Genomic DNA, 20750 nt, shown 5'->3' with positions numbered 1-20750 from the left:
TAAAATTACCACTTGGTTTTATACACCCACGAACTAATTTTTTTTTGTGCCCATATCAATGCAAATGAGTGCTAAGCAGTGAAAAATTCACCCTCCCATATTCTCTAGTAGCTTGTCCTCCAGTAAAGAGCAACAGTGTGAACCTCCTCTATTGCCAAAATTAACAACAATGTTTTTTTTCATTTTTTTCCCCACATATACACAATATTGGTTCCAATGGCACTGGCCATGTGACAGGTCTCACCAGTGCACACAGATGGTGATTTTCAATCTATCATAGCACTGGAAATTATCATAGTCTGCAGACTAGATTCCAAAACACCACCTGGCACCCTTGGCTGTCAGCAGCAGCGTGGTGCAGCAGCCAAGGTTACAGGTTTCTCCCATACACACAACCTGGCAGCACACAGCAAAGCTGTCCTACAGACACATGCCACACCTCTGGCCAAAACTGGCTTGTTTCATGGGCCACAAAAGGAGCCAGGGGAGAGCCGTGGGGAGTGTCAACTGTAACCCACCTACTTGCCCCGCTCTGGAAAGTCAAAGCCACTCACCCTACTTTTCAAGTCTTCATGGCATCAGCTTTATAGTACAAATAAAGGTGCCTTTCCAAATGGTGATATCTTTTCTCATTATCCCAGAGACAGTATTTCAAATCACCAGGCTGGGATGTTGATCACTGATGGGTCTAACAAAACACATCAGCACTTTCTAGGGCTAAAAATGTCTAGAAATTTCTAGACTTCTGAAATTATCTCAGGAAAATTTAATTTAGCTCAAGAAGTTACCTTGATTCTGGGCTTTTAATTGATCCAAAAGATGAGAATTGCTAGAATTATCACAGAAACTACTATTAGCATCTCTATTCCCTGTTTGCAAAGTTGATCTACTCAGAGTCACTTCTTGTTCCCCAGAAAAATTAGATGCAGAGAAATCTCTCCTAATCGGAGTTTTTAGAGCATTAGATGAAAGACGACTTGGGGTCTTTTCTTGTTGCCATGAGAACACAGATGATGAAGCCTGATGTCGGGCAATGTCCCGGTGATTCATGGTGCTTTGGGGAGTAGCCTGGCTTGCTTTCTGTAAAAACAGAAACTCTTTAGAGCCCTTTAGAAGTCAAAATATTTAAGACTATGTACTAGACTCACAGACATAAAAAAGCAAACTTATGGTTACCAAAGGGGAAAGTAGTGGGGGTGGGAGGGCGGGTAAATGAGGAGTTTGGGATTAGCAGATACAAACTACTACATATAATATAGATAAACAACAAGGTCTTACACACAGGGGACTATATTCAATGTCTTGTAATAACTTATAATGGAAAAGAATATGAAAAAATATATATGTATATATAATACGTATATAACTGAATCACCTTGCTATATACACCTGAAACTAGTACAACATTGGAAATCAGCGATACTGCAATAAAAAAAAAAAAGACTACGTACTTATTTTCAAATAGAACATAAAGCCATGCCAAGAAGGTAACACTTCCACTGTGTACCAAGAAAGAACATTCATCAAGTCAAGGGAACCACTGAGTCCCAATAACCAGTGAGGAAATGTTCTAATGGTCAGACTTAGCACTGAAGGGTGAAACCAGTACCATCTGAGGCCCAATCTATTTTAAATGGGCTCAGTTTTTGTATTTATTCTGCATCCCTCATATACTTCATAAAAACACATGTGAGTTTGCCCGTCCTTGGTCACCTTTGCCTTCCTTTGCCCGTCCTTGGTCACCCCCCTCTGTAGCTTTGCACACAGGGACTCAAAGTTCAATACTAACCTAAAGAACTCTTTCAAGAATCTCACGTTCCACCATAACACTCTCCCCCCAAAAATGTCGTATGAGGTATTTTGTATTATATAATACACATTTGTGGATTTTCTGCTGTTTTGAATTCTTCTTTTTGTTCTTCTCTCTGCCTGCATTCTGACAACTATCAAGGTGTGGCTACAGAAGCTGAGTTAAATTTTTGATAGCAAGGGCTTTTCTTGCCACAGGGAAAGGTTTAATGCTTCTGGAGACTCACAGTCCTCCACAAAATAACTCTGGGAACAGATGTCAGGGCCAGAATTGATACCAATGACTGAACTGGATAACAAAGCACATATTTCCAAATCAGACCAGAGAATTATTGTTTAATTTTATTCATCTTGTAAGCAATGCCTTTGCTACATATCAAAACCCTGGTGATATCAAAACAAGGGTTAAAGATGTAAAAAGAATTAAAACTGTTAAAGCTCTAACAGGTATTTTTTTGATCCTCAGTATTTAAGGCATCTACGTATAAATTCAGCCTTAAACTGTTTGCTAAGTTGTGCCATCTCACCAAGTTCATATGTTTAGTGGAATTGTGCCATTAAGTGCCAAACTGGAATTTTTTAAAAAATAAATAACATCATGTGCACAGAAATGGGAAAGGTATATTCTATAGACACCAGGTATTTTCAGGGTCAGTCCTGAAACTAAAAGCTGGGGTTTCCAAAATACGCATTTTGTTTATTTTATTGATGTTAAACAAATCTTTTCACCCACCTCTCTCTGCCTTTTTTACCCCTATCAAAATGTAATTTAAAACACTTGTCAGCAACTTATTTAAAAGAACTGGGGAGATTACGTTGATAACATTCTCACCTGAAATAAACAGTTCATTAATAATGACCTCCAAACCTCATGTCCCTGGTAGCAATCACCACATTCCATCAGAAGGCCTGAACAGGAAGCAATTGCCTCCAGGTTCCAAAGCTAGTGAGTGTCAATTATGACTCTCGTCCCACCCTCTTCAAACTTGTTCTTTATCATTAGATCTTAACAGAGAAATAATTACATTACCACAGTTTCCATGGAATTCGGTGAACATTTAATATTTAGGGTTAAAGTCATCTCCCCAATCTTATTTTACTCCACTCTTACCTATTTTTAAATTTAAAAATACCAGGGGCCTCCCTGGTGGCGCAGTGGTTGAGAGTCCGCCTGCCGATGCAGGGGATACGGGTTCGTGCCCCGGTCTGGGAGGATCCCATATGCCGCAGAGCGGCTGGGCCCGTGAGCCACGGCCGCTGGGCCTGCGCATCCGGAGCCTGTGCTCCGCAACGGGAGAGGCCACAAGAGTGAGAGGCCCGCATACCGCAAAAAGAAAAAAAAAAAAAAAAAAAAAAATTTAAAAATACCATAACCAATGAGCCAGGAACTTAATTTTCTCAGTGTAAGAAAAATGTGTCAGCCCTATGTAAAGCAGATTTTTCTCTATCCTTGTTGCATTCTATATCAAAGTACTTCTTCAACTGCATACTCTATTAAAAGGCCCATAATTAATTTACCTTTGCCTTCAAGGCTTTCACCTCTGCCTCTAATCTTTTCCGTTCTTCAACTTCTTTATTATATTTTTCTTTTAGATCTTCATACTTGGAACCTAAACAAAGACATTGAGATACAGTTTTACTTCGATCACTGATTCTGCAAAGAATCATTATGATAGATCGTCTAGAAATGAGTATCTTAGTACATCAGATAGAAAGAACATTTTGGTTAAGGCAACGGATACCGATCAAATTACTCAAATATCAAAATACATGGAAACATAGGCGTTTTAAATATTCCAAAACTGAATTATGTTTGAAAATACCATAGAAGGATAAAGTGAAAAATTTAAAGGCTTACTGATGGCTCAACATAGTTCAACAGATACACAAATGTATATGTAACTAATGGCTGCTTTTTTTTTAATGCTAAAATTAGAAGTTGAATTCAAAGTTGAATGAATTCATTTCTTTGGCAGAATTAAAATCTCAATAAAAGAGCTCTGTATACAAAGGGAAAAAATCCTTACCGCTATAATACTGGCTTGGTGTGAGTGGAGTTGCAAAAATTTTTTGTGGTGTAATGCATGGACTCATAGAGCCATCTGCAGACTGTGCAGCTTGTTGGCTTCTTTCAAGTTCAGATTTACACCTGTGAGAAAATGACCGGAGAGGACGGCAAATCAGAACAACAGCTGTAGAATACCAACACCATACATTCTCAGAAAGCGATAAACTTACAAAAAACCAACCCTCTAAGAATTCTTACCACTTCATTTATCCAACAGATGTTTAATAAGAACTAATTTATGAGACAGTCCTTTGTCTTCAAAGGAACTCAGTCTAGTTAGGAAAACAGAAATACAAACCAGTAATTACAATGTGATAAAGATGATAATGAAGATCTGTAATAACCACCACAGTAGCAAAGAAGAGTTGGGAGGGTTGGGACACATTCCAATCAAATTTTATATTCTAGGCCAAAGAAAGACACAGTGCTACAAAAAAACAGAATTTCAGAAACACAGGAGGAAATTGGAGCATGGGCTCAAATCATAAAACCGGATGGCATTACTTATAATATTGTCATTATAAAAACAGATTTGATATACGTATCAGGTCTTTTGTGATATTTTTAAAACACATATTAAAACTCAAGTTAACGTAATGCATCTAGAAAAGATACTGGCAGGAAACAGATCCAAAGAACTGGAGAAAGTGAGCTATATACAGACGTCCTTGGGATCTGTGGGTTGTTGGTCCCAGGACACATGCAGATAACAAAATCTAGGGATGCTCAAGTCCCTTATATAAAACAGCAGTTGTACACTCAGCCCTCCCTATCTGTGGGTGCAGAACTTGTGGATACGAGGGCCGACTGTATTGTATATGTGTACAGAGTATCCCTACCATTTCAGTTGTAACACCCTTCAGAAGCAAACCTAAGAGGACTCAATTCTTGCAAGTCTCCAATGTCCCTGATTTTAACTTAACACAAGAAATAAAATGAACACCCTAGTAGAATGGCTAATGATGTGCACCATTCTCTTTGCCAAGGACACAGTACTCAAAGCAGGGAGTGAAGAAAGTAGTGAAGAAAGTGCCTCAGTGCCCTAGCTCTGCCTGCTCCAAATTCAATCCAGGAAGGAAGAAGCAATGTATGAGCTGAAAATGGCTACTCAGCAAATCAAATTGTCACATTCGAATTTACAACAGGTAAGAGTCCTCCAACAGAAATATTCTATTAGCATGAAAAAAGTAACAAGAACTAAATGAATTTAATCTTAATATTTAACTCAATATTTTCCATATTGTAATTTCAACTTATAATCATTGCAAAAATCATTAATAGGATATTTTACATGTTTCTGTACTAAATCTTCAGAATTTGGACTGGGTTGTGTCCTTCCAGCACACCTCAATTGACACTAGCCACATTTCAAGTGTTCAACAGCCGCATGTAACCAGTGGCTACCATATTGGACACTGCAGGTCTATAGAATTCCAAAGGTGTAAAAAGGTTGGTAGCTCCAGAGATGAATTTTGAAGAACTTTGCAAAACTGATGTTTCTTTGCCCTCTCAAATTCACATCTTTTCAGTAAAAAAAAAAAAAAAAAAAAAAATTATTAATTTTAAATATTAAATAAAAGTATATCCTATTGTTTTTATAAACCTTTGTATCTCCTGTCTCCTAGGGAGAGAAGAAACACAAACCACCACCACCAAAACAAAAAAAAAAGCACTAAAGTAAGCTGTTTTCTCCTAGGTTTAATTTAACTATATGAGATTGCTAATATTCACCAGTTTTTATTTGTTTGTTTTTGTTTGTTCTTTTGTTTTGTTTTAAAAAATAATTTTTGAGGTGAAATTCACGTAACATAAAATTAACCAGATTAAGTGAACAATACAGTGGCATTGATTACACTCACAGTGTTGTACAACCACCATCTCTATCTACTTACAAGCCATTTCTATCATTCCATAGTAAAGCTCTTTAACCATTAAGGAATTTCTCCCCAGTGCCATCTTCCCCCAGTCCCTGACAACAACCAGTCTGTGTTCTGTGTCTATTATTCACCAGTTTTTGACGAACATTTCAAATGTTCAACCTAACTCGTTCAAGATATACCTGAAATTGGTGGCCATTGATGGAAAAAATAAGTTCCTGCCCTGTACCTGAAGGTTACCAGTGAAAATTTTATAACTATACTCAGGGCTTCCCTGGTGGCGCAGTGGTTAAGAATCCGCCTGCCAATACAGGGGACACGGGTTCGAGCCTTGGCCCGGGAAGATCACACACGCTGCAGAGCAACTAAGCCCGTGCGCCACAACTACTGAGCCTGTGCTCTAGAGCCTGTGAGCCACAACTACTGAAGCCTGCGTGCCTAGAGCTCGTGCTCTGCAAAAAGAGAAGCCACAATAATGAGAAGCCTGCGCACTGCAACAAAGACCCAACACTGCCAAAAAAATTAAATTAATTAATTAATATAAAATATACTCAATAGTTATTGTAATCTATAGGTCTTATACCCTTAACAATTTTTATACTATAGAAGAGTATACTCAATAGTTTTTATAGTCTAAAGTTTATACAGTTTGTAAACTTTTATAAACATCTATATCTATCAACATCATAGATAATAAAAATATTTTTAAACTAAATGTGCTATGAGGGTATCCTAATCCCATGATGATGATGATAATAACTAACAACTGATAATAATGATAATATTAATGCTAACATTTAACTGTTGCTACATGTCAGGTACAACCGTGAACTTTATATCTGCAGGCATTGCTACCAAATGGCACTTTTCAATGAAATAGGGAAATGTATACAAAAGCATCTTTTCCTCAAATGTTAAAAATACTAACATTTCTGTCTAAATTAAATTAAATTATTAAAACCAATTAATAAATTAAATTATTAAAACCAATATTTCTAACATTGGCAGCCAAAATGTTCTTTTCAAAGAAATAATTATTCTAGCATACTGAAGTGAGCTTCCTACTTCCCAAGCACCTGCTTTCCAAAACAAATGCCTCTCTTTCATTCATTCATTCAACAAATATTTGAGGACCTACAATTGCCAGGTGCTAGGAATACAGTGATGAACAACACAGACCAGGATAGAGTTTAGAAAAACAAAGAACTCAACAAGACAGAAATTTATTTATCATTCTAACATTGCAAATTATAGATAGCCACCTTCCCACATGGATAGGAAACAAAATTAGAAAAATATTTCTGTGCACTTAAATTATCAGCTTCACCAAAAGACAAGCATATAGTTGTCCCTTGGTACCTGCAGAAGATTGGTTCTAGGACCCCCTTGAATAGTAAAATGTGCAAATGCTCAACTCTCATATAAAATCACATGGGTAGTATTTACATATAACCTATGTATATCCTCCTGTATACTTTAAATCATCTCTAGGTTACTTATAATACCTAATACAATGTATATGCTATGTAAATAGTTGCCTGCACGCAGCAAACTTAAGTTTTGCTTTTGGAACTCTCTGGAATTTTTTTTCAAATATTTTTTACCCTTGGTTGGTTGAATCTCTGGATGCAGAACTCATGGATATGGAGGGCAAACTGTAATTTTTAAACGTTTTAACTTTCAAAAGTATGTTTCCTTTTGTAGGTAGAATTAAGATTATTGCAGCTATGCCAGGAAAAAAAATTCTTGGCATCAGAATATTTATTAATTACAAATGGAAAAGTAGTAACTTTATAATGCAGAAACCCAGATAAACACCCTAACAAGCGATCGGTTTAAAAGTCAAATTAAATCATGTACACTCTGATATGATGCCTGTCACTACTATACACGTCACTATAAAGGTGTGTCACTACCTCTGTGGTATTCTTACCAAAAATTCATAACCTCAATCTGACCCAGTGATTCTCCATCCAGGATGAATTTGCCCTCCCACAGGACATTTGGCAATGCCTGGCAACATTTTTGACTGTCAAAATTTAGAGGCAGTGTAGGTGCTACTGGCATCTAGTGGGTAGAGGCCAGGAATTCTAAGTATCCTACAATGCACAGGGCAGCCTTCCACAACAAAGAATAATCCAGTCCAAACTGTCAATTCTGCTATTGTTGAAAAACAGCAGACGAACCCAAATTGAGGACTATTCTACAATAAAGGAGACTAGTGCTCTTTAAAAATGTCAAGGTCACAAAAGACAAGAAAGCATCAGAGCTTAGAAAAAAAAGTAACTAAGACCCGGCGCAGCCAACTAAATAAATAAATATTTTTAAAAAAAAAAAAGTAAGAAAACATCAACTAAATGCAATGTGGAATCCTGGATCAGATCCTGGAACAGAAAAAGGCCATTACTGGAAAAATGAGTGAAATTCCAATAAAGTCTGTAGTTTAGTTAATAGTATTGAATTATTAATGTTTATTTCTGATTTGGTCATTGTACTCTGGTTATGTAAGATATTAACAACTGTTTCTGGAAGTGTAAAGTTATTTCAAAACAAAATTTTTTCTTAAAATTTCTGGGTGTATATTCATGGAATTAACAATAGGGCAATTTGCTAGTCTTTTTTGCTTTTAGTGTTTATCACTCCTTGTTATTTTGACAAAATTTCACTACTAGAACAAGAAGACTCCATTTATAAGCTAGCAGTGCTCAAGTCCCATTAAATTTATTTTGAATAATGCCTCTAGTTGTTTGGGGGATTTTTTTTTAATGGAAAAGTAGTAATAAGCACCTTTTTTTATTGCCTAAATATAGAATTGATATTGGTGAATTGATTATGTAATGCTTAAGATGGAAGATGGGTGTCTCGGATGGGGATCTCAGTAAGAAAGTCTTCTAGACTTCACTTCCCTCCTCTCCAGCTGAGATTCCATGGCACCCAACTTCCATCACTTTCTTCCAATATCCTCAATTATTCCACTGTCTTCGATCCCATCACCCTCGCCCAAAAACCCTAAATCGATCCTCCTGTATACCTTCTCAGCATCTATATGCTAAAGAAAGGAAAAAAAAAAAAAACTCATTAAACGCTATGGATTGGTCCCACTATAAATTCCTGGCCTCCAATCTCAACTGAGCCCTCAGTGCTCCTCAGTCCTTTTGAAGTTCCCTAGTTCTCTCATTCTCTACAACAGCTTTTCCACGCAGAGAAAACAGAAGCCATCAATATAAGCCATGCTGGGCTTCCCTGGTGGCACAGTGGTTGAGAGTCCGCCTGCGGATGCAGGGGACGCGGGTTTGTGCCCCGGTCTGGGAAGATCCCACATGCCACGGAGCGGCTGGGCCCGTGAGCCATGGCCGCTGAGCCTGCGTGTCCGGAGCCTGTGCTCCGCAACGGGAGAGGCCACAACAGTGAGAGGCCCGCGTACCGCAAAAAAAAAAAAAAAAAAAAAAAAAAAAAAAAAAAATATATATATATATATATATAAGCCATGCTTTAACTTCCCTCCATCTTTTCAGTAACCACTGTTGATAGTTTTGGTATTATTTATTATTGCATACCCTAGTAACAAACACAGTGCCTGGCACATGAAGCAGCTTAATAAACATATACTGAGTAAGTAAATGAATAAGCTAGCAACCATTTAATGAATTTATATAGTACTGAGCCATGCAACAATAGGACTGAAGCATATAAGAAAAGAATTAATCTTCCTCAAATCATTGTTCATTCCACTGGAAAGAAAAAATTGCAATGTGTAATAATTATACCATAAAAGGAAAAGATAGCTGCATCTAATGAATATATACAAAGACATCTATAATAAATACCATTCCCAAAAAAGTTACCTTTTAAGTTCCTGTTCCAGTTTTTCTATTTGCTTTTTGCTTGAGTTCAGTTGTCCTTCTTGGAAATTCACTTGTGACTCCTTGACTTGAAGTTCATGAGAAATCTTCTGCTTAGTCTTCTCCAGATTTTCACATATTTCCATCAAGCTTTGGTTCTCCCTTTTCAGGTTTGCACCCTCAGTTTTTTCATTCTCAACCTAATGCAGATTATTCAAAAGGAACTAGGTCTCTTACTCATGAATTTACCAAATATTATCTGTCAATCTAACACTGATGACTAATTTTCTGAGATATGGTTGTAAAAATCCAGAAGTCAGTGCTTGATGTACACCGAAATTTTAGATGATCTCACTTTGAAGCCCACTGATAGAAAAGTTTTGCAAAGTCATGTATTACAGTCTTTGGTTAGGGCTACACAAACCCATCCTAGAAAGAGAGGCTTTAATATGCTTTCGAGAATTAAAAAATCAAAAATAAATCTTATAAACCCTCCCTTAGCTATTCACTTTCAAGTTCAGCTGCTAAAGCCAGTTACTGTAAGAAACTGAAAAATTCTCCCACTAGCAAAAACATTTTAGGAGCAGTAATTGTATTACTATGGGTTGGCTAATGCAAAGATATGAAAGAAGTACTATTTAAGTTTCCATTTACTAGTCCTGGAGAGAGGTGGGAATACCAAGGTGAAAAGCTCACTCTCAGAAAGCGTTATCTATTTGGACTGCAAAGTGCTCTAATATTGATCCCAGATTCGGAGCCAGAGATTTTCGGCCATGTTGGTGCATAATGCAAAAGCAATGCCCAATTCTTGGTCCTAAACAGAAGTGAAAATGGAACTCAGCAGCCCTACACATTAGCAGGTAAGCAGAAATGAAAACAAAGAACGGAGAAAATGAGGTAATTAAAATAAAAATGACTCAGTAGGGGAGGGGACTTCCCCTGTGGTCCAGCGGTTAAGACTCAGTGCTTGAGCTTCCACTGCAGGGAGCGCGGTCCCATCCCTGGTTGGTGAACTAAGATCCCACATGCCACGCGGTGTGGCCAAAAAAAAAAAGGCTCAATAAAGGAGAGGAGGGGGGATTACCACCTGAAGATAGCAAAATCATTTTTCTCTAAATTGAAAAGACCAAGACAAAACCATTCATCCAAATAATGAGAGAACAGTTTTAAATACCAGCATTTCAGTGATACCTTCTGTTTTTGCTTCTGCAACGCAGCCTCCAGGGTTTCAAGTTGAAACTGCCTTTGCTGCCTTTCTTTCTTCAGTTTGTCGAGCTGTCCTTCAAGCTCTTGAATTTTCTGAAGAGCTCTTGTAGGCAGGCCTTCCTTCCATTCTTCCAAAGCCCAGCTCATTTTGCTCTCCTTTATTATTCAAACATTTATAAACAAACTGAAAAGAATAAGCAGCCTGTTAGTCTTACTATAGTAAAAAGAAACTTACAGCCTCAGAGACTAACTAATCTACATAACCACCTCTAAGAATCAAGTTTCAAAACTTCATGTTTCAAAAGATAACAAAGTATAACTTCCATCTTCTCCACCCTCTGCAAGGCGACTACCAATAACTGACTGTGAAGTGTCAATAGTACACAATATGCTTGTTTGGCTTCCCCTTGCTTTCTGGTTTTCTTATATCTCATTTTTGACTCTTATATGGCTACCTGCTTTCTACCACTCAGTTTGTTTTCATTGTACAAGACATGAATATTTTGCTATAAGGTTTCTGGTGAAATAGGTCTTACAGGACAAATAAAACGCATGATAAGTTACTTTGCAAATGCTCTTCTTTCCTCTCTTCATGTCATTAATTCCCACTCATACTCTGTCCCTCTTCCTCCAGGAAGCCTTCCCTGAGGACAACCATCATAATCGGGTCATATCTCCCCATCAGCGTCTCTCATGGCACAGGTACCTCCTTTTCCTCCCAAGAGGTTATCATTTGTTGAGTCAATGCATGCATGAACAAGGGTGGATGCCATACTAGCACTAGAATCACTGCAAAATGCAGTAAAGTCATTCTCCAGACAGACCCTGACCAGGAATCAGGTATATAGCCTTAGTGATTCAAATCCCTGCTCAGCAACCTACAAGATGTGTGGTGTGACCTTGGGCATGTTATTTAACACCTCTGTGCCTTGGTTTCCTCATTTGTAAAATGTGAATAATAATGGTGGTGTTTCCCTAAAGCTTTAGAACAGTATCTCCTGATAAGCTTTCCATACACATTAGCAATTGTATTAGTCACTGAAAACGCTTTTTCATTTGTATATTGATGCCTAGGGCACCAAGACAGAAATGACCTACCTCTTTCTCAGATATATCTTAGAAAATTTAAATCAGCTGGGAGAAAAGTATGGCAATTATTCTTTATTCATTAGCATTTAGAACTTAAATGAAAGAAAAAGCATTCATTTTCCAATTATTTTAGCAAAAGGATGAGAATCCATTTCTTACTAAATGAAGTCCACAACCATTTTAGCGTTTTGTTTCAGTCCACTTTATCAATGAAAATTTTTATCACAACAATTAATAAATAGTTGGTGAAAGTACTAACTATAATAAAAACTTTTTTCCAAATATTAAAAGAGAAGGAAGGGTCTCGCAAAACACATAATTTAGTATCAAGCCTTGGAGAGCTGTTTTCTCTGCCATTCTCACCTCCCACCCCACCCTTTTAGTTCTTTGAACACAACATCTTAAACTCCATTCTCATTTACCCAAAAACTACTTAAAGGAGTCTCATGCCGCTCCACCAACAAAGGTCAATTTACACTGCCCCAATAGGCTACTCCTTCTATTCCAAACTAGCTTGCTCATTCAGGGGTTCACGGGTGGGTATATCATACCTCAGAGGCACACAAATACAACTCCTAAACAGTTCTTCCAGCCACTGAAATCATGACATCCATACGCCATAGCGAACAAAATATTAAAAGGAGCAATTTAAAAAGATGATAGAGATGATGGAAATAAACAGAAGGAAGACTGGCAAGTTAAATGCTTTTCCATTTCCAAAGTCTAAGACACAGCAACAAATAAATGGTTAAAGCAATCACCAGACCCAAGCAAATTTTGATTAGAGGGGACTTTGACAGATTAAGGCATCAACCATTCAACAATCTCTATGGAGCCACTGGGAGAAAAGGACAAAAAATGCAATCCTCAAAGATGTGAGGGGCAAAGGGATGGGAGTGGGGGCCGGGGGTGGGTGATGAAGAAAAGCCCTGGATATCGAGGTTCCTGCAAAAAGGAACTGCAGGACTATGCTCCTTCCAGAAAATGCTGTTTCTGTCTTAACCGTGGGGAGGACACTCTCCATGCCCGAATCACTCAACCCCAGAAAAGTGCCCGAGGAAGCTCTTTTGTGACCGTGTGACTCGCCCACCCCCAGCACGGCAGGCCCGTCTTGCGCTTTCCCTTTATCAGAATTCCCCATCTCCACCAAGAAACCCAAGTTCCCGCCTAAAGTGCCACCGCGGAGCCTGTGAATGAAAACTCTGCCTGCTCCTCTAGACCAGGCTCAAAGTCATTTATTTCTGAGTCCTCATCCCATAGCAGAGCCAGGAACACAGGCGCAGCCAAATGAACGTGGAAGGCGTGAGAGAAATGCTCTCGCAACTAACAATAGGCACACCAACCCGCTGCCCGGATCAAAACCCTCATAACTAAAGTTTGCATTTCCTCCACGCAACAAAGGACCGATGTCCAAATTTCAAATAGGCGCGGAAGGCTGCTAGTAAATACCTGCTGATCTCCCAAGTCTTTTACCTTACAAAGGAGGAAATTGATCCTCCAAAGGGCGAGCCCGTGACCGAGCAGGGCCTCCGGACACTAGTGCCAGCCCAGTATTACCAGGAGCAGAGGGGGGCCGACACCACAAAGAACTTGGCCCGGGGCCGATTCCCCAGTTCCGTCAGGAGGGAGGAGGCGGCGGCCCGCAGCACCTTCAGTGCCTAGGAGCGCGATCCCACAGGCATCCCCGCCCAGTAACCCCCTGCAGAAGGCCAACAGCTCCCTCACTCCCGCCGCCAGAGCCGGGACCCAAGCAAAACGCTCACCTTGCTGGCAGAGAAGGGAAAACAACCCTTCAGAGAGTCGGGTCCTAGTACAGCCGCCGCGGGCTGGAGCACAGATTCCGATTCAAACTGCCCGCGACCGCCACCCGTTTTCGATTCGCTCGCTTCCGGCCCAGACCAAACTCATCTCAAAGCCTATTGGTCACTGTCATCATCTGTCAGCCAATTCGCTTCCGCGCACTCGGAATGCCGCCTTTGATTGGTCCTTTCGGATGGATTTAAAAAGCCACACGAGCAGAGCGGCCGGTGCTGGTGCTACAGGGTTTTTTGTTGTTGTGGGGAGGCGGAGCCCACGTGCTTTAGCTAAGGCTGGGAGGCGTTATGAACCGCTCTTTCCGCAAAAGCCAGGGAATGGGCCGACTGATCGGAGGGTGAGGCCTATCGGCTACAGCCCGCGGGAGTGTGCTGTCTGGTGAAAACTGCACACACATATCTACTTATTTATTAAATATATAACTTAGGACATAAATACTAAGTACTGTTCTGCCATGTGTTCTTCATCCCGTGTCATTCTTAACAATTCTTTGAGGAAAATATTCTTATTTTTATTTAAAAGTTAACTGAAGCACATAGAAGCTAAGTCATTTGAAACTGAATCTAAAACATGAGGATCTCACTCTTAAGTGCTGTTCTCTATTGATCATATTCTAAACAGGTGATTCTGAACATCCGTTAGCTGGGATTCCAGGGGAGAACACTGTAGCCAGAAAAATCGTCGAAACAGGATGCAACCTCTCCTTTTCTATGACGCTCACTAGTATTGTGGGTATTTATGTACCCATTTTATTTCTCTCAACTAAAAATAAGCTTCTAAAGGCAGGAGCAAAACAATGAATTGTTAAGTTAATATATCTCTGATGCTGTTGTCTTCCTCAATAGATTCCAATCTTTCTGTCTCCCTCTCTTTACCTTTCATTAGACCGTTCCTGCAGCCCCTTACCTTTCACTGAAATTCTGCTCATCCTTCAGTACACCATTCAAATGCCACTTTCTTCTTAAAATTTCGCTATTCCCACCCACGCCTTAGAAATAATCATTTCCTAGGCCTTTCCTAGAGCTTGGTTTATACTTCACTTTTAGGATTTTTGCCGTGTCTTATAATAGATGGGTAGATAAATATAGCTATACATATAGATATCTATGTTTATGTCTGGCTCCTCTTCAGACTCAGAAATTCCTGTAGAGTAAAATCTTTTTAAATTCATCTTTGCATCCCTAGTAACTCCTTAGTAATTTTACACATAGAACTTAAAAATAAAATTATCTTGGGAAGTAAAACTGCCAGCTGGAGAACGGCCTTGTTCTCCGGTCTCCTTGAAGCCCCAAGGAGAGAGGAGGGAGCAGGTAAGGGAAGAGAATTTTATGAGACACTCTTCCTTATCAGTCTAGTATCTGGCTGTTTGGGGATTTGAACCAAACTCTGACGCCAACAACAATTCCAACTATGTTGCTTCCCAGGGTAATTATTCAACTATGTATTAGCTGCCTAAAGAAAACAGAACTAGAAAGACGTGTAATAGAAGATTCTCAAGGTTTGAATGAGAAATTTGCAGTTACTATTCTTTCATTCATTACTAAGCAGATGTCTATTAGCGAACACTGTATAGCCAAGCTTTGTGCTACACTATTCTATAATAAATAATAAATACATTCACTTCTTGGACAAGGGAATTATGTGATGGAGACTATTGTAGCAACTTCAGTGATATTTCTGTGACTTAAATTTTATGATTCCCTTCCCCTGCCTCTATTTTTCCCCAGCTTTGTTTTTTTAGGGGAAGAAGGGAGCAAAACCTAACCAACCCAATGTACATGTTTTTGGAGAGTCCATTTTCAGCTCCCTGCCCTTCTTTTTCAAAATCTTCTCCCTCACTGGGCCAGTTCACTCACTCTGGACCGTTCATCCTCCATCTCTGCTTTCTACCTATGAATCAGAACTCTTGAGTCTTTCTAACTTTTCCTTTCCAGCTAAGATGCAGTGCCCATCACAATTTTTAAAGGTTATACTTCATTTATAGTTATTATAAAGTATTGGCTATATCCCCTGTGTTGTACTATATTTCCTTGTAGCTTATTTATATTATACATAGTGGTTTGTACCTGTAAATCCCCTACCTCTATCTTATCCCTCCCCGCTTCCCTCTCCTGCTGGTAACCACTAATTTTTCTCTGAGTCTGTTTCCTTTTGGTTATATTCACTATTTTATTTTTTAACTTCCACATATAAGTGATATCATACAGTATTTGTCTTTCTCTGTCTGACTTATTTCACTAAGTATACAAAATCCATCCATGTTGTTACAAATGGCAAAATTTCATTCTCTTTTATAGCTGAGTAGTACTCCAGTGTGTGTAAGTGTATATACATATATACATATATAGGTATATGTCTCATATCTTCTTTATCCATTCATCTGTGGGTGAACACTTAGGTTGCTTCTATATCTTGGCTATTGTAAATAATGCTGCTATGAACATCAGGATGCATGTATCTTTTTTTTTCTTTTTTATTATTGAAGTATAGTTGATTTACAACATTGTGTTAATTTCTGTTGTACAGCAAAGTGATTCAGTTATACATATACATATACATTCTTTTTCATATTCTTTTCCATTATGGTTTATCACAGGATATTGAATATAGTTCCCTGCGCTAAACAGTAGGACCTTGTTGTCTATCCATTCTCTATCTGTTATTTATCTATTCTATGCATCTTTTCGAATTGGTGTTTTTGTTTTCTTTGGATATATACCCAGGAGTGAAATTGTTGGATCAGATGGTATTTCTATTTTTAGTTTTTTCCACAGTGGCTGCACCAAGTTACATTCCCACCAACAGTGTACAAGGGTTCCCTTTTCTCTACATCCTCACCAACATTTGTTATTTGTGGTCGTTTTGATGATAGCCATTCTGGCAGATGTGCAGTGATATCTCATCGTGGTTTTGATTTGCATTGCTCTGATGATGAACTATGTTGAGTATCTTTTCATGTACCTGTTACCCATCTGTATGTCTCCTTTGGAAAAATGTCTTCTCAGGTCTTCTGCCCATTTTTAATTGGGTTGTTTGTTTTTTGATGTTGAGTTATGTATTTTGGATATTTACCCTTCTTGGTCATATCATTTGCAAATATTTCCCGTTCACTAGGTTTTTGTTTTGTTTGTTTGTTTCTGGTTTCCTTTGTTGTATAAAAGCTTTTACGTTTAATTAGGTCTCATTTGTTTATTTTTGCTTCTATTTCCTTTGCCTTAGGAGACAGATAAAAAAAATATTGCTACAGTTTACGTCAAAGAGTGTTCTGCCTGTTTTCTTCTAGGAGTTTTATGGTTTCTGGTCTTACATTTAAGTCTTTAATCCATTTTGAGTTTATTTTTTGTATATGGTGTTAGAGAATGTTCTAATTTCATTCTTTTACATTAGCTGTCCAGTTTTCCTGGCACCACCTATTGAAGAGACTGTATTTTCTCTATTGTACATTCTTGCCTCCTTTGTCATAGATTAATTGACCATAAGTGGGTGGGTTTATTTCTGGGCTTTCTATCCTGTTCCATTAATCTATGTGTCTGTTTTTGTGTGAGTACCATACTGTTTGATTACTGTAGCTTTGTAGTATAATCTGAAGTCAGGGAGTATGATACCTCCAGCTCCGTTGTTCTTCCTCAAGATCATTTTGACTATTTGGTGTCTTTTGTGTGTCCATACAAATTTTAAAATTATTTGTTCCAGTTCTGTGAAAAAAGCCCCTGGTATTTTGATAGGATTGCACTGAATCTGTGAATTGCCTTGAGAAATGTGGTCATTTTAACAATATTAATTCTTCCTATCCATGAATATTCTTTTGCTAGTGTCCTCAACTCTTACTCCTTTTCTCTCAATCTCCCCAAACCTGTATGCATGCAACTCTCCATATCCCCACTAAGAGCACTGTTGCTGTAAAATGAGGCAGGAGAAAAATCCCAGGACTGTGCAGATAGGAGCCTTTAAATGTATAAGTTCTAACTGGGGCCTCAATGCTGTTCCCCAGCCCTTTCTCCCAATTCCAGAATTTCTCTAATCTCCTCTAGCCACCATCTACACTCAGGCTCTCAGAAAATGACCTCATCTCCTAGTATACAGAAAATGTAAGACATCTGACAGGAACATCTTCTACTTCCTGCCACCCAAATCTACAAATTTGCCAAGATGTAAACACATTCTTCCCTCCACTTTTCTGTTACAATCATAGGAAATGAATTTCTGACTCTTTCTAAGGCTAAACAATCTGTGTTCTGGAGCCCCTTGTTTCTCGGGAACTTCACTCTCAATTATGCACTTGCAAACAAGAATTTTTAACTGCTCCTACTTTCCTGGGTCTTCCTCATAGCACTTAAAGTACTCAAATCTTTCCCTTTAAAAAGAAATGCTTTCTCAATCTACATTCCCCTCCAGTGATCATCGTAACTCTTATCACATTTCATTTCCTTTTTAGACTTGACTAAATTTGTGATACTCCTTTTGATCCATTATTTTTCTCAAAAAAAAAATCCATAAAAGTACTTTCTATTCATGAAAGTTGTCTCTATCTCTAAATAATGAAGACAGTATAACCCATTATTTTAAGCAGCAGTTTATTTTTCATTATTTCATATTAATGTTTCAGCTATGTGAAGACAAAAAACACTTTACAATTATCCATGTATCTATCTAACTGTAAGACTGTGTCTCCCACTACAATGTTAGTTCCATGAGGAAAGAACCCTGTCTGCGTGGTGGTGGTGGTGATGATGGTGGTGGGTTTGATTTGGAACCAATTGTTTTTAGTACTAGATGGAATATATTTTTCCATCTTCTTATTTGCAACACTTGTATGTCTATACAGTTTAGATGCTTTTCTTGTAAGCAACATATGAATTTATTTTGGTTTTATCCATTCTGAAAATCTAGATCTTATAAAAAATCTTTATTGAGCTATACACTACATAAAGTACACTTATTTTAGGTGTTTAATGAGATGAATTTTGAAAAATATATACACCTCTCTAAGCAACATCAAAATTAAAAAACATTTCTTCATGCCCAAAGGTATCTTTGTGCCCCTTCCCAGTTATCTACACCAAAACCTCCCTGACACAGGCAACCACTGATTTGTTTTCTGTCACTAGACATCAGGGATCCCCAACCCGCGGGCCATGGACCGGTACTGTGCTGGCAGGCTTTAAGTCAGAATCCGACACTTATTTTAGTCCATGCATGGTCTGCCCATTATTTTATTTACCATTTCCATCTGTGCCTCTTTCCCGCACTGCACACTTGTCTCAGCCACAGTTTTGGTAAGCCCACAAGCTAACCCTAGCCAAAATGAGTAAAAAACAAACATCACTGGAGAGCTTCTTTGAAAAGGGGAAAAGACCCAATGAGGAGACAGCAGAAGACTCTAAGACTGCCAACAAAAAGAAAGCTGCATTTAAAAGAAAATACCAAGAGTCCTACTTGAATTATGGGTTCATTGCAACAGGTGATTCACATTCTCCAAGCCCACTTTGAATAATATGTGGCGACTGGCTATCCCATGAAGCCATGAAACCTCCAAAACTCCTTCACCACATGGAGACCAAGCATCCTGCATTAAAAGACAAGCCTTTGGAGTTTTTCAAAAGAAAAAAATGTGAACACAAAGAACAGAAGCAGTTATTGAAGGCCACCGCTTCATCAAATATGTCTGCACTGAGAGCATGATTCTTAGTGGCTAACCGCATTGCTAAAGCTAAGAAGCCCTTTACTATTGGTGAAGAGTTGATCCTGCTGCTGCTAAGGACATTTGTCGTGAACTTTTAGGAGAGGCTGCAGTTCAAAAGGTGGTATGCGTTCCGCCTTCAGCTAGCACCATAACTAGACTAATTGATGAAATAGCAGAGGATATTGAGGCACAACTGTTAAAGAGGATTAATGAGTCACCGTGGTACGCAATCCAGGTTGACAAGTCTACCGATGTTGACAACAAGGCAACAGTGCTTGTTTTTGTGCGATATATTTTTCAGGACCATATGCATGAGGATATGTTATGTGCACTTTTGTTGCCAACCAACACCACAGCTGTAGAACTATTCAAGTCCTTGAACGATTACATATCAGGAAAACTGAACTGGTCATTTTGTGTCACTATATGCATGGATGGAGCAGCTGCCATGACTGGATGGCTTTCTGGTTTCACTACTCGGTTCAAAGAGGTCGCTTCTGAATGTGAGTCTACAGACTGTGTCATCCATAGAGAAATGCTGGCTAGCCGAAAAATGTCAACTGAACTTAACAGCGTTTTGCAGGATGTGATTAAGTTGATAATGAACAATTATCAATATTATTATCAATTAATATTATCATGTATTAAAATACATGCCCTTAACTCATGTCTGTTTGCGCAGCTCTGTGAGGAGATGGACATAGAGCACACACGTCTTCTCTTGTACACAGAAGTGAGATGGCTTTCTAAAGGTAGATCACTGGCCAGAGTTTCTGAGTTATGAGAGCTGCTCTAGAGATTTATTTTAGAAAAACAGTCACTACTGGCAACACATTTCAGTGGCACAGAATGGGTCGCAAAACTTGCTTACTTGTGTGACATATTCCTGCTCAACGAACTCAATCTGTCACTTCAGGGGAGAACAACAACTGTGTTCAAGTTGGCAGATAAAGTGGCTGCATTCAAAGCCAAACTGGAATTCTGGGGGCGACGAGTGTACATTGGAATTTTTGACATGTTTCAAACATTAGCAGAGATTTTGAAAGAGACTGAGCCAGGGCCTTCTTTCTCCCAGCTGGTGCATGATCAGCTATCTCAGCTTTCAGAAGAGTTTGAGCATTACTTCCCAACCACAAAAGACCCCCCCGAACTGGGAAGGAATGGATCCATGATCCATTTGTAAATAAGCCAGGTGAATTGACTTTGTCCGTCCTAGAAGAGGATCAACTGCTTGAGATTGCAAATGACAGTGGCCTTAAAAATATGTTTGAGACAGGGCTTCCCTGGTGGCGCGGTGGTTAAGAATCCGCCTGCCAACGCAGGGGACACAGGTTCAAGCCCTGGTCTGGGAAGATCCCACA

General features: G+C 38.8%; 1 protein-coding gene across 3 annotated transcripts in view; it reads right to left on the bottom strand.

Moving 5' to 3' along the window:
* Positions 1-13756, bottom strand: part of CENPF (centromere protein F) — a 65160-nt gene extending 51404 nt beyond the window's left edge. For 2 of the 3 annotated variants that reach the window (XM_082612920.1, XM_082612922.1), the window contains exons 1-6: positions 13655-13756; positions 10788-10986; positions 9600-9796; positions 3837-3958; positions 3328-3419; positions 789-1080 (exon numbers count right to left, since the gene is read on the bottom strand). In XM_082612920.1, coding sequence (XP_082469046.1) covers positions 789-1080; positions 3328-3419; positions 3837-3958; positions 9600-9796; positions 10788-10949 — 865 coding nt within the window. In that variant the 5' untranslated portion in view covers positions 10950-10986; positions 13655-13756. Of the gene's footprint in view, positions 1-788; positions 1081-3327; positions 3420-3836; positions 3959-9599; positions 9797-10787; positions 10987-13364; positions 13451-13654 lie in introns of those variants that run through there. The other variant, XM_082612921.1, reaches the window with a different exon arrangement.
* Positions 13757-20750: the final 6994 nt, after the last annotated feature.

The sequence above is a fragment of the Mesoplodon mirus genome (assembly GCF_964341445.2).
Source record: "Mesoplodon mirus genome assembly, chromosome: 3".
Lineage (NCBI taxonomy): Eukaryota > Metazoa > Chordata > Mammalia > Artiodactyla > Ziphiidae > Mesoplodon > Mesoplodon mirus.
Note: the sequence above shows the minus strand (reverse complement) of the source record. Positions and strands in the feature narration are given on the sequence as shown.